The sequence below is a fragment of the Brugia malayi genome (genome assembly GCF_000002995.4).
Source record: "Brugia malayi strain FR3 genome assembly, contig: Bm_v4_Chr4_scaffold_001, whole genome shotgun sequence".
Classification (NCBI taxonomy): domain Eukaryota; kingdom Metazoa; phylum Nematoda; class Chromadorea; order Rhabditida; family Onchocercidae; genus Brugia; species Brugia malayi.
In genome coordinates, this window is record NW_025062478.1 from 4,585,658 (window position 1) to 4,600,422 (window position 14,765).

The following is a 14,765-nucleotide window of genomic DNA, read 5'->3' on the forward strand; positions in this document are numbered from 1 at the left end:
AATCGAAGAATGCATTCGTCATCATCAACATCCCTTTCATCGTTAACGGATAATTCAAGCACAGATGATAGCGTATGATAGCTAATTCTTCAAATTTTTGATGATATGATACAGTGATTTGAAAATTCATCAAAAATTTCGGAAATTTTTCTTTTTTTTCTCTTCAATTTCTCTTGACTCCTTTCTTCCAAATATTTTTTGAATTTATTATTTCATTCTCTTCAATGATTTCATTAGCTTCCAATCACAATCAATCCAATGCACTGATATTCCAGGTAAATGTGGCAAAATTTCCTGTTAGCAAAAGCATTCCAAACATACCTGACGATGATTATGGCGTGGAAGTAGATGGTGAAATAATTGAGAATGAAGCTGAAGAAGGAGAATGTAATGATAATGATAAAATGGATGATCAATCAGTAAATCAGAAAAAGCTGCTATCTATGCCATTAATATATCAAATGAATCTAAATAAAGTTTGTTTTAAACTTTAAAATGAAGTATTTTAATTGGCAAAAAATTGGTTGAAAGTAACTCAGAAAAATCTAGTAAAAGAATTATAATATATAAAAATATAGTAAAAGAAAAAAGAACTTACTTTTGCGTAATATTTTATGAAAAATAATATTTAAAATAAATATTCGATAAAAAAAAGAAAACCACGAAAGGATGGTAAAAACTATATGCAGTAAGTTTTGTCATCATATTCAAGAGAACCAGTCGATAATCTATCTTTCAGCATTATATTTTTCAGAATTTCTTTTTTCATGTTATTTGACGAAAAGAATAAATATAATAAGTCTTTGATTTAAGAAAAAAATGAAACTTTTTGCAAATTTTACAGAATAAGAATATTCGTGGAACTGTAATTGGTCCATCAGATGAAAATTTTCATCCGGTAAAAGTAAGCGAAAAACTCCGAGAAGCCTTAAATGGTCTTGGTATCACTTCAATTGCTTTTCCAAGTTTAAATTAATTGAAATTAATTGCGATAAAATTTCAAAAGTATAGATGGTGTTATTCATTCTACATATAACTAAACATGTTTATTTCCAAATATTAATGTGCTTAAGTTTTATAATTTTACACATACAATTAATTTTATGTGATATTCTTGACTAAAGAAAGAAAAAAACTTTGCGTCTTAGATACAAACGAGAAGGTAATCATTGAGGTCACGGTGGGTCATAATAATTTTCAACGCCAACAAATTATGAATGCATATGAATGTTTATATTCCAAGGTATTGTTTTTATACGTGCTAATGTGCTAATTTAATTTAATGTCAAGTAATTATTAGAATTTTTAAGTTTGATAAATTCTTCTTTATTATATCATCTATTTACTTACTTAGGATTTACAGTTGTCATAAGTTAGGTGATAAGTTGAAATGTGTTCAATATAATTGCTTCAGAACAATTCGGTCATTTTGCAAGGTTATACTGATCAAAAATGATAAAATTTAATGTCCTTTTAAATTTTAAATTCATCTTCCTATTGTGAAATTCGATTAGTTTGTCCCTTAAGTCTTTAGAGGAATTTGTTACCTTTTTTTTTCTTAGTGATTAGTGTTAATGAATTTTAATTAGCCTTTAAATATGATAAAAAATATATACATTTCAGATGCTAATGGATGACTTAAAAAATGAACTTGGTGGATTTCTTTTGGACACTATTTTAGCTCTGTTTATTCCTACTCATGTCTACTTGGCCAATTTACTCCATCAATCACTTTGTGTATGGAAGGAAAAAAATCATAATTTTATTAATTTTTCACTAAGTTTTTTCTAACTAATAATATTATATCTCTGATTTTTTTTTTTTTTTTTTGGAATAAAATAAAAGTGGCATAATTTTTAAATTTTAGAATAATAAACTGAGTCGTGCTATTGCAGTAGAAATTGCATGTACACGAACAACAACGGTATGTACTTGCATTTATTAAGAAATACTTTGTATTATCACAGATTGGAAGATGTGCTTCGAAATTTTAAGTGCATTTTATGAAATCTCTGAGATATTATTCATGTGTTTTAGGATAAACTGTTTTTTCAAGTTATTAAGGATCTACCAGAAAAAAATGGGAAATTGAAAAAAAAGTGATAAAAATTAACTTTTTCATAATTCAACTTATTTAATTCAAAATTATAAAAATTTTATTAAATTTGCTTTTTGAAGTGTATTATTAATACTCTCCCTATTTCTCAAATTAGATTATAACTTGTTTTTGTTTCTTTATTTGTTAACTTGTAGCAAATGAAAGCAATCAAGAATGCATATCGGACAGCATTTTGCAGTACTCTCGAGCAAGATGTACTGATTAAGGTGGTCATTCTTCACATACTTATATAAGCCGAAAAAGCAAAGACATATTCTGAAGACTTTTCTTAGCATTCATTATAATTTCTATCTTTTTTTACCTTAAATAACTTCTATTGTCTGAGATATTTCCAGGTAGAAGGAATGTTTGGTGTAATGCTTCAATTATTGCTCTGTGAGCCTCGTAATGAGCAAATCAATGAAGCTAATGTGTTGATAGAAGAACATGTCAATCTCATTGTAAAGGTAATTATTGAATGTAAGCGTTGAATTATTTAACAAAATTTTTAATCTTCAAAATAATGAATTTAGACAAGTAATTATATGAAAAATCACTTACGATCATTGCAGTACAATTGTCAGTTATTAATTACAGCTTACAATTGATCATTGCATTGCAAATAGTCATGAATAATTGTTTATATTACTTACTTATTGATTGTTAATTTATTTGACAAACAATTTGTCGATTTATCCAATCAATAATTCAAATTTTTTGTGTAGTTACAAAATTCTTGTGTAGAAGCAAAAGATAATGTATGCTGTTTATCTTGGCTAAGTAAAATTCTGTCTAAATATGAAATTATTTTCTTGAGGAATGGCATAGGATTAGTTGGATCATTATAATTTTTCATCCATTATTCAATTTTAGCATTAGCTTTCTTAATATAGGATTCAAATGGAATCGAAAAGATAAGCCATAATGTAGCGCTATTTGAAAAACTTTTCATCGGTCATCCTTGGAGTCATATTGCTATGGTCATCGATACCATAGATGCTAAACTTGGTGGCAATGGACATTTCGTCGAAACGCAAATTATTTATAACGGAAATATTCCAAATGACATCAAAAATATGTTGCTTACTATTGGTAGGGATAAAATTTTAAAGGATTAAAATGAAGGTTCAAGATAGAATAATGGTCATTTAACAAACAATTTAATTCTTTTATATCATTTATGTCAAATTCTTACCACTAATCAATAATTTTATTAATTTAATTTGCTGTCATTTTTCAGTGAAAATCTCTCGTAACACGCAGTGGTATTTTGCGGAGAAATTACACGATGCATTGTGCAGTTCAAAACCTGACTATAAAACTATTATAAGGATCATTGTAAGTAGGAGTGAGGTTAACTTTTCTTACATTCTCTAATTTTATCTCAAAAATATTCACTTCGTTTTCTTCCGCAATAAATATTTCATTAATTTGTAATGAGCAGTGGGAATTATTAAAGTTTCAACAGATAAATCATTTAGCACTCGTTGAATGGATAATAATCTATCCATTTAAGCATGTAATAATTTAATAAAGTTCACATGGAAGATCCCTGATCTTATCATATCTCTATTATCAGTCATAAATTTTCAAAATCCAAGTTAATGCTTTGCTTTTTCTTTTTTTCTTCTTGAAGATTGTGGTAAACAGTATAATTTATAGATTGATTTATCGAATATTTGCTATGAATACATTCAGCACTACAACCATCCACTCATTTTTGATATCCGAAAAATATGTCGCGGTGAATATTATCAGTTACTCACTTCACTTCTCTCAGAGCAGAAGCAAAATTCTTAGATCTGATCTTTTCTGTTAATTTTCATAATTAATATATTTTATGAGATTTCCAGGTTATTTTTTACTTACTTGGTTTATTTACATGGTTTATTCAAAATGTTCGTATAATTCTTTCTCTTCAAATAAGATTCCACTCCAATCTATTTGTACTTAATGGAGGAATGAGAAAAGATATGTCAAAATTATGTTAACACTTCCAAATAAGATTTATACAATACTTATCACAATTAACTTATCTAACTTTTTTGGCATCTTATAATGTAATGGCAAACTCCTTTTCGATTAACTTGTTCTACTTGTCATCACATATTACGTGTTATCACGTTTCGAAACCTATCAGTCGGGAATGTACCATACTGCTACATTTGTTAATGATAATATGATATCTAAATAAAAATTGGAGGAAAGTTATGATACTATAAACTGTTGTGAGAAGCAATTGCATCGCTGAAATTTGCTATTCAATGCTGAAATATCTAATTCAATAGAATTGGCCGTATCATTTATGATTAGCGCATTTCCTGCTATTTGCTATTCAGACTCATGTCAAATCAGATTAATCTAAGAAAATAAATGTAAAAGAAAAAAATCTGACATTTTTTGTTTTTAATCTTAAATTAAGTAATGTAAAGTTGTAAAATAACAAAGACAATTCATATAATTTGATTTAAGAAAGACAACAATGATTAATTGTCAAAAATTGAAGCATCCGATAATAAATCAAATACGATCCCTAGAGCATCTAATAATAAGTTAAAATACCTATTAGGAATTGTATTTATTTAATATGCAGCATGCTAATTTGCAAAAAAAAGAGATATTTTATGTGTATATAAGATTATTATATTTAATTTGTGTTAATAAAAGGATTTTTATTATTATAACTTTTAGTATAATAAATATAATTGTTTTTAAGTGTGGCTTGTTTCAAGGTACAGAATTTTAAACATAATTTTGCTAGCTAATTATTGATTAGTGGGTTTTAGAAGATTTCTTAAGTTAATCCTTTTTGAACTTTTCCTATATTAAATACTGACTTGACATGAGCTTTTTTTAGTTCTTATCTGATGTATTTAACCTACCAAAGCTATTGTTATCATTTCAAAGATAAAAATTATTCAATATTATAAAATCAAAACAGAATGAGTTTATAAATGGACGAGAACTTTACTGAGTTTGTTAAGATCATTCTATTTATTCTAATTCATTTGAAATTAATCTAATTAATAGTACTTATAGTAATTCTTATCAAAATGCATGAATATAGACTAATTTTCATCAACGTATACAAATGTATAAATGTAAGCAATTTAATGAAATACAATTATTGTTTCATATTTTAATTTTGTGGTTGAGGTGAAGTTCGCTTCTGTGTTATTAATTCTGCGCTCTTTTTTCATCGTTACCAGTGTTTTATCAGATGCTAAAAAAGAAACCATCAAGTTTGCTTCCTTACTGATCTTTACTTCATGCCACAGAATAATCTTTAAAGAATTTACAATCGTATATTCAGTTTTTGTTCTGAAATGCTTTGCGAATTTATGAATTTTTGATCTATTTAAATAAGAAATGATTGGAAAAATTTTTCAATTTTTTTAATTGAAATTCTTGTCAAAAAAAAACGAATTTATAAATGTTATTATGGTAAAATTTAGATATTGATATTTAAAATTGTTTCAATATATCATTTGTAATGAGTGAACAATGAAAAAGATCTAACTCGTTTTGCATATTCGATTTTAGCTATTTGACTGTAGTAGAATCAGTGCTGAAACCATAATTTGTTTACAAATTTCAGCAACTACTGAAGGTCCTCAACATCTGGAAAAAGGATTGATTGTTGGTAAACGTTGGAGGATTATCGATAAGTTAGGCGAAGGTGGCTGCGGTGCGGTTTATAAAGTGGAAGATATCCAAACGTTTGCTAAAGTTAGTGATAATTTCTTTGATATTTTCATTTGCAGATTAGAAAAGAAAAATTAGGAAAATATTTCAGGCAGCATTGAAAGCTGAATCAAATTTTGTTGAAGGTGGTAGTGTTCTGAAATTGGAAGTACAGGTATATTTGAAAACTTCCTCCGATATTTCTGATACCACTGAATAGAATTTCATTTTAAATTGATTTCTAAATATTAATCAGTAACAGCATTAAAGTATGCATAATGAAAGATCTAGTTTAACATGAATTAGGAATTTAAAATGAAATTAAAAATGAGATTAAAAAACTTTTTTTTCGAATTATAAATTGCTTAGATTAGTAAAACATCATTCTGGAAGGATTGGAAGTCAAAAATGAATCCCTGGATTAAAGTTAATAAACAAATAAGCCTATAACTAGATTACTTCACTGTTCATTTTTTTCTCATTTCTGATTATTCCTTTGATTTCTAATTTTTATAATACAAAGAGAAATTTGTATTTATGATATGATATCTATGCAGATACTCAGGCGTTTAGAAGGTCGTAAATATGTGGTGCAATTATTTCAATCTGCTAAGAAGGAAACGTTAGAATTTCACTTACTTTTTCGCCTTCTTTTCATATTTTCGAATTTTATCAAAATTTTAAACAATCTTTACTTGCTTTTGTGATACTTTTACTATGATATAGTAACAGTACTCATCAAAATTTTCAGAAGATATAATTTTATGCTTTAATAATTGCTAACAAATCACAAATCGATCAATATTTTTACAGATATTCGTATATGGTGATGACACTTCTAGGACGCTCGCTTAATCAGTTATTTAAACAATATCCTATATGTACCGTTTCGACACAAGTTCGAGTTGGAATTAATATTTTACACGGTTTAAAACAATTGCATGAAGTTTGTTATTTACATTTTGCTTGTAGAAAAATTATAAATTGTAAAAAAAAGAAAAACAAAGACAAAGGTGAAAATTGAAATATAATACATTTTTAATAGGAAGTGAAAACTAAGCGATAATTAAGGTTGGTTACATACACCGAGATGTTAAACCGGCTAATCTTGCTATTGGTCGAAGAGGTCAAGCTATTCATATTATTCATATTCTTGACTTTGGCTTATCACGAGAATATGTAATACGAAATAATGGCAGTGTTAAATTACGAATGCCTAGAACAAATACTTTGTTTCGGTTTATATCTTTCCTAATTTAAAATAATTTTTCATCATAAATGACACATTTTTAATAATGCTTATCTACTTAATATTTATGAAGAAATCGTAGATTTCAAATGAAAGAATAAAAATGAATATCTGCTATCATTAATCTCTTAACTGAAAGCGGAACGCCAATATTAAAGCTTATTCTAATCTTTTGTTTAATGGTTAATAGTTGGATTATTGAAGATAGGACAAAAAAAAAAAAAAAAAAAAATTCACATTCGTTTCCTCTTGTCTTCAAAATTTTTTAAATTAAAAAGACAAAATTACAGCGGTACGATAAGGTATTGCTCAGCTAACACTCATACACGTAACGAACAAGGCCGACCAGATGATCTATGGTCGATGGTGTATGTTTTGGTGGAAATGCGAGGTCCGTTGCCGTGGGATAATATTCGGTATTCCTCGAACTTAATCCTTTCTTTCAAATTTTCAAAACTTGAATTTATTTTCAGCCAATCATTGAGCGTGAATGATAGTTAATTCAAATTTCAGTGGTAAAGATGAAATTGGTAAAGCAAAATTTCAGACACTCGATACGACATTGTGCAGTAATAGTCCCAAAGAACTTCTTGATGTTCGTTTTTGTTTTTTATGGAATTTGTTAGGTTAATTTTAAAAATTTGATTGGATAGTGAGCAGTTATAGCTTACTACTTTTCTTCTCTTCTCATTTGTTCAAACAATTCTTTTTCACTACTTCGTTTAAGTTTTAGAAATCATTGTATTTTTAAAAGTTTTTTTTTTTTTTCAAAATTTCAAATTTTCCAAAAATTTTTCATTCCAAATTTTAAATTCCTAATTTAATCTTAAGATTACAACACACCTTCGGACATTGGATTATTACACTCGTCCCAATTATTCCTACATTTATGAAAGATTGTACAAAGTGATGCAAAACTGTAATTACAAGTAAATCTTCCCTAGCCTTTCTGTAATTGTCAAATTTTAAAAGAAACAAAAAATGTATATAATTCACTATGTATGTATACATTAGGCAGAATAATCTTTAGAGTTTGACTTTGTAATAGAGATTTTATTAAAAACTTAAGCTATTTTTTAATTATGCTAGATTTTAAATAGTATAAAAAATGTAAATTTTAAGTTTATTGATGTGGAAAATAGAAGAAGCGCACAAATTTAATTTGAAAATTTCAAAATATCACTTTTTTATTCTAACCAATAGAGAATGTTATTGTGACATATCTAAGGTTGCATGATTATCTTATCAGATTCAGCGACCCGTATGACTGGGAAGCACCTAAAACAACTACTGCAAGTTCATTCAGGAAAGGTTTAACATATGTAAGCCGATCGCTGTCACGAATACGTCACTATAAACCATCATCAGTCGATATGTACGTTTCAAAAAAATCTCTCAAATTTCCAAAAGAATTCCTTTTCGATTTCTATTATTGTTACATTAAAATCTGATTGTAGAATCAGCGAATCAAAAAGTTCAAGGAATGGAATAGCTTCAGTGGCCGCCTCAGAAGTAGTAAGCGAGGATCTTTTCACGCCAGCAGATTTTGAAAGCAATGAAACCGGATTTTGATACCTTTTTTGATGCTATTATCATCTGTTATTTTATTATGCTTTCGCAATATCCGTATATTGTAATCACGAAAATTTCGAGAGTATTAAAATTTTTTTTTTTTGAAATTATTGAAAAAAAAAGGAAATTGAGATTGGATAAAAGGAATAATAAACATGAATTTCTGCTAAAATTTAAATGAAACATAGTTCATGATTGCTTATTCTGATTTAATATAGTTAACTGAAGCTGTTATGAAGTTGTCCTAATGTCGTAGTTACTTAAAGCTGCCATAGATTATTCTGATGATCTGTGATTATTTCGATTGAATTTGGAGTTGCTGAATAAGCAATCATTCTAGTAACTCTTAATTTATCAACATCATTAAATGTCTCCAAAACTTAAAATTATGACTCCCGAGAAAAAAGAACTTTCATAATTTGAAAAAACTTAGCAATTGATTTAGACTACAAGAAGATATATGTGAGTTAAGTAACATACCTGTAAAGTCAATTGTTTGGTTTATTTTTGATTTCTTGTCTGATAAGAGGTTTAGTGAAATTTTATGCAGTATTGACAATCATTTTATCACTTTTACGAGTTAGCATAGTATAATTACACGAGTTGATCATTCGTAAGTAGCAGTAAATATCTTCGTGAAGTACCTTTCCATTAAATTAAGATTAAGTAGAGACTTCGCACACACGTCATTATGACACCAATTAACATGCCTTGTTCAAAACACACCGCCACCGGGTTTCTCCCAATCGTATGGGAATTCCTGGCATCCCATAGTTATAAAGGACTGACGCATCAGTTGATAAATTTGTTGATATGGTGGTTGATCATAGTATTTAAGTGCATCAACAATTTGCAAAATTTGTCTGAGTTCTGGAGCGCAACCACCCAATAATTCATTTATTGCTGGCTCAAAGCGACATCGCTTCTTGTATTCGCCAACCTAAAATGATAAGTTGATTAGGAAGAAATGGGAAGAAATGTTATACCTTTTATTGCTTGAAATAATTCTTCATTCCAAGAGAGACAAGAAATCAATCTAAAACAAACTTGATTCATATCAGCGACATTTTTCCACGGCAAATTTCCGGTGGTAAGTTCCACTTGCATGTAAATCCATGTTTCAACATCATCCTTACGGCATAACTCACGTTGAAGATGGCATGATATAGGCGCATAACGTACCGTACCACGGAAACCGGCTGCCGCTCTTGGCTTACGGATAACATTCTATAAAATATAATAAATCGATTGCTTCAAGATAAAAATTAAAATTCTTTGTTTAATTAAGCAAATGAACTTATCATCATCATATGACCACATTCACAAAAATATTAATTGCCTGAGCATTCGTGAATTTTCGACACATCCCGAAATCGAGTACATAAATTTTGCGTAATTCATTCAATTCTGGGCGACCAATTGTATAGTTTCCAGGTTTTACGTCTCTTGAATTATATTTTAATTACATAATAATTTTGATATGAGCATTTCATCACAGAACTCGAAGAATTTATCACAAAGTTTTACTGAAATTGAAGTAGGAAGGATGCTTAGACAGGAAATGACTTATTGTTGAACGAACCTGTGAAGATAACCAATTGCATGAAGATCTTCCAGTGCTTCAAGCGCTTGAATTCCCGCACCAAGTGCTGTACCCATTGAAAGATGTTGCCCTGGACCTGCTTTTCGAAGGTCCTAAATTTTGTAAAATTTCCGAAGCTTCAATTTCTGTACTTTATTTATTATCTTTTCTACACTTCATATGTATCAAAGTAATTTCTAATTCTTTTTCAATCTTATTATTTTCATTGCTCTTTTTTTTAAACTACCTGCAAACTTTTGCCGACCAAAGTCATAACGACATAATTAAATGACCCAAAACGTCCTTTATCTTCAATTTTGCAAAAATGTCGATTGTTACGTTTATTCAATTCAGTAAGTACATATACTTCCATTTTGAGTACCTGAAAAATGTCTACCTGAGTAAAGTTAAACTTTTGGGAGATACACCGAGTTTTAATATCTACCACAAAGCAATGGAAGAAATGCCTGAATCTGTTCATTGACACCTTCAACTTTTAATGCATATTTTCCGGTTGGATCTGACACCTGCAGAAAAAAAAAAACTTTCTTAGATAGATTTTAAAATAAGTTTTTTTTTCAAAGATTTAATCAATTGCAATAATATTTTCGGTTTTTTTTCGGATCAACTTCAATAGCTTGAATGCTAGTGCATACCAAGTAAACGGCTCCGAAGCCACCCTCACCGAGTTTCTTATCGATATGCCAACGGTCAACCTGATCACCGGGATTAAGCTGCACTAGTTGCTGCGCCATTTCCGGAATTAATTTCTGTTTATGACTTACTTTTATAACTTTAAAATGACTTATTATATCATCTCTGACAGCTTTTATAATCTATTTTCTGCGCCTAAATTTGAATGTTATTTCAATTTAAAGTTCTTTCATTCAATCGTTCAAAAAAATTACTACCTATATGTATCATAAATGATTTATGCAAAATTTATGCTAAACAGTTTGATGATTTTTTCAGCATAAATTTTTGTACAAAAAGATGCTGGAAATGTTTTGTAGACGAAATCAACTATTCCACACAGTTGCAAACTTTCAATTAATTTTTTGCTTTGATGATGTATCACTTAATAAGTTCTTTCATTCTGTACTGATTAAATTAATTGCAATCCGTTATCTTATTGCAATATGTTTCTTTTTCCAGATGACCAAAATTGGTATATCATTAACACAAATTACAACTGATAATTTCAATGCTACAAAAAAGATTTCGAGAAAAATTGGCAACATCTTTAGTGTTCAGGTTGAATATTCAACATTTCGTAACAATGTAATATAATGCTAAAAGATAACTTTATCGATTAATTTCTCAAATTGGGACATTCACTATCAATTGATTCAAATATTTGTTAAACTATAAAAGTTATTAAAATATCTCAGTCAGATCAATACCGCTGTACAATAATGTCTCTTTTGAAGGACCTCCATTACTTCAAAATTAAGAATTTCATTCCAAAAAGAAAATGGTATTGATGATATTATTAAACTCGATATGCTTATTCATTTTTTTTTCTTTTGATATTCGTCAGCTTTAAATTGTTATTGACTTAAACAATAATGTCGAATTACATGCGAGTGTGTCGCAATATATCACAACATTTGAGGTTGGGAAGGTTTTGCTGATAACATCTGATAAAATATATCTTATGAATGGATCTGAGTAATGAATAATGAATCTTAAGTTCAAATTGATTGATTGAAATTAACGGTATCATTGCAAAACTGCTACAATATCCAAATATCTTTTTGAATTCCACCAAAATATGTTTGATTTTATCAAAGACAGCGCCACTTTATTTCCTCTATGCCATATATTCCTTTTTCAGCTAATTCATTTCTTCTAAACTAATAATATTATCTAGATTAATAAAAATATTAGAAAATAATATTAAATAGTCCATATGGCTAATTCTAAAAATATTTGCGAAATTCGCTTATTCTGACCGCATCTGACCCAAAAACATTTGGCGTATTTATCATTATACCAATATTCAGTGTATGCTTCTGCTTGCAGTAAATTCTGATCTAAAATTTGGAATATTTGAAAAAGTTATCGAATGTCATTGCCTGAAACTTCAATAAATTTCTAGAAAACTTTGTCAAAGACTAAAATTAAGGAAAGTATAAAGTAGTGAATGTTAATGTGAATGTCAACAGTGTTCTTTCATTTATTATATTTGCCATTATTTCTTGACAAAGTTTTCTAGAAATTTATTGAAGTATCAGACAATGACATTCCATTTTTGTATTGAGGGGACAAAAAGTGAAGATTCTTTCGAAATTCAATGTTTATGGCGCTGAAATTATAGGAATTCGAAACTTTTTTCTTGCTAAGAAAAAGACAAATGATACTAGATTACTGATAAGAATGATTCGTAACAGGCAATTATGTATTAATATTTGTAAACTATTTCAGGAAGAAAAGTAGAAGTCATAAACAACCTAATTATTTTGCAGTTATTTATAAGCAATTTTAGATCATTGTTGATTGCAAAAAAAAAAAAAAAATAAATAAATAAATAAACTGGTCAACGCTGACATAGAAGAGAGCCAGTTTAAGATGACATTCATCGTCAATTATTTTTTGCCATAGTTAAAAAAAACTCAAGCTCTCGATGTGCTATGACTAATGAGAAAAAAAAATAGATTTTTTTAACTTTTGCACAATTTCTTGTTTCTAGATCTGGCAATGAAGGATAACACCATTGCTACCTATATATATATATATATATATAATTAAGTAACGTAGTTGAGTATCATTTATTTTATTGTTTCATTGTATGATGGAGAATTCTGAGAAACACTTATGGGTAAAAATTTAAACAAATTTAGATGTTAAAAAAAGAAGTTAAAAAAAACAAGATTTCAGGTATTTCTCATTAGTTCAAAGGTTATCTGCATTCACATAATCTTTATTTCATTATGTAAATGCCTTGCAGACGTTCATAAGCTTATTTCAGACGACGATCCCTCTTTTCTACATGATGACACACCGTTAAGAGCAGAATAATTAACTGTGCAGGACAGATATCACATCAAATTTGCGACCGAAAAAAAGTGATTCCTGGAGAAAAATGAATGTTTTGGTGGCTAAGAAAACTGATTTTCCATTAATTATCATTGTCACATGAATACGTCCTTCATACTGAGACATTATCAAATCTTTCACATTTTCATGAGGCATTATCTTACTTGGAGAATGTTATGCTCTAAAAAACATTTGGAAACGTTTAATACTATAGCATAGATTGACAAAGCTGAATACGGCTGCGTTATTATTAACAACAAACAGAGGTGAGATCATATACAGAATAAAGCCATTCCCATACTTCTGCTCCGGATGGCAATAAAATATGATCAAAATATTTTACAAGTAAAAGCTTTCTAAAATTGAATAACAAAGGAAAAATTGGATACAGAAAGTTAGTGAAATCATCAATAAAACAGATCATAAAATAATAAATAAATTTAACAAATAATACAATTCAAAAAATACCACAACATTAAAAGTGCCTCAAATTGATAACCTTTCAGATTTTTTTACATATACCACAAATATATATGTTGTTCATAAAACAATGAATTTTAACTCGATACAACTTTTATGAGCACCGATGTTCATAATTTGCTAGAGGAGCTTTATTGGCAAATAATTTTAACCTGAAAAGACATTCATTGTCAGCGATAAGCTCGATTTATTAATAGTTGTTAGGAAGAAGCTAATTAAGAGCAGTACATAGCATAATAATAAAGGGACATCGGACGTCAATAAACAAATTGCTCAGTTTTCTTCATAATTAGCCTGGACTGCCTACAAAGATACTGAAGTCAGATACAGATCAGTTATGTAATCAATTGAACATCCGAGTTGTTAATTGAAACGCTTGAAGAAATCATTAATAAAAGGTTTATTCATATGTGCTGAATTACGATATGATATGGTTCAGACTACTTATATTGCTAACAGAATTCATTACCCAATAAAATCTCTGTAATTCATATTGCATTCGTCCTAGAAAGTATCTTAGATCATAGATATTTCTGTTCTGCCATAATGAAACATTCAGTGGAAAACGAAAGATTTTCTTAAAGAATTACTTTTGGCATTATCCATGTAATCGTCTCCATTTCATTCTATGTGCTTAAGCCGTCTTTCAAATCGTCGAATTATTGGTATCAATTTATCAAGTTCAAGTGTAAATAATACCTGTAAGAACGTTTGAAAAAGCCAAACTTTTCGAAAAAATTGGCTTATATTGGAAGAAATTATGAATATTATTAATAATAATGGAATTATTATTAAAACAATTCTTATCCCAAAAATAAACTAAGTAAACAAAGCCAGCTTCTTGATAATGAAATAATTAAAGTTCGAATCAGTCTTCACTTTACGGATCAAAACAGTAAAATTTTCACAATAGATGAAATAAACAAAAAAGAAAGAAATACTTAGGTAGCAGAATTATGGAAAAAAGGAATACAGAAATGGATGAAATCTTTGCATATTTGAAAATGTTTGAAGTAAAGAAAATAATAAGGTATTATCTCTTATTTACTTATTTTTGGAAA

General features: G+C 28.4%; 3 protein-coding genes across 4 annotated transcripts; 2 read left to right on the forward strand and 1 right to left on the reverse strand.

The window, feature by feature from the left end:
• Nucleotides 1-9: 9 nt before the first annotated feature.
• Bma-nex-4 (Annexin family protein) lies at nucleotides 10-3,898 on the forward strand (the record flags this gene model as incomplete). Its single annotated transcript, XM_043081622.1, has 11 exons — nucleotides 10-72; nucleotides 276-476; nucleotides 845-941; nucleotides 1,149-1,243; nucleotides 1,624-1,737; nucleotides 1,868-1,924; nucleotides 2,254-2,325; nucleotides 2,455-2,565; nucleotides 2,992-3,190; nucleotides 3,339-3,451; nucleotides 3,761-3,898. 11 exons carry the CDS (start codon nucleotides 10-12, stop codon nucleotides 3,896-3,898), a joined length of 1,260 nt encoding a protein of 419 aa, XP_042937556.1.
• Nucleotides 3,899-5,318: 1,420 nt separating this feature from the next.
• Bm4845 (Protein kinase domain containing protein) lies at nucleotides 5,319-8,603 on the forward strand (the record flags this gene model as incomplete). Of its 2 annotated transcripts, XM_001893996.2 has the most annotated exons (11): nucleotides 5,319-5,340; nucleotides 5,697-5,827; nucleotides 5,895-5,957; nucleotides 6,340-6,404; nucleotides 6,596-6,728; nucleotides 6,854-7,020; nucleotides 7,322-7,447; nucleotides 7,545-7,626; nucleotides 7,863-7,960; nucleotides 8,281-8,406; nucleotides 8,489-8,603. In XM_001893996.2, 11 exons carry the CDS (start codon nucleotides 5,319-5,321, stop codon nucleotides 8,601-8,603), a joined length of 1,128 nt encoding a protein of 375 aa, XP_001894031.1. The 2 variants fall into 2 exon arrangements, with proteins under 2 accessions (XP_001894031.1, XP_042937557.1); XM_043081623.1 differs by lacking the exon at nucleotides 7,863-7,960 and having other exon boundaries at nucleotides 7,579-7,626.
• Nucleotides 8,604-9,318: 715 nt separating this feature from the next.
• Nucleotides 9,319-10,940, reverse strand: Bm2677 (Protein kinase domain containing protein; the record flags this gene model as incomplete). The annotated part of the gene is made up of 7 exons (XM_001893995.2): nucleotides 9,319-9,543; nucleotides 9,651-9,830; nucleotides 9,943-10,048; nucleotides 10,186-10,298; nucleotides 10,433-10,567; nucleotides 10,653-10,712; nucleotides 10,842-10,940. The coding sequence occupies 7 exons, from the start codon at nucleotides 10,938-10,940 to the stop codon at nucleotides 9,319-9,321; spliced, it is 918 nt and encodes a 305-aa protein (XP_001894030.1).
• Between the last annotated feature and the right edge of the window lie 3,825 nt (nucleotides 10,941-14,765).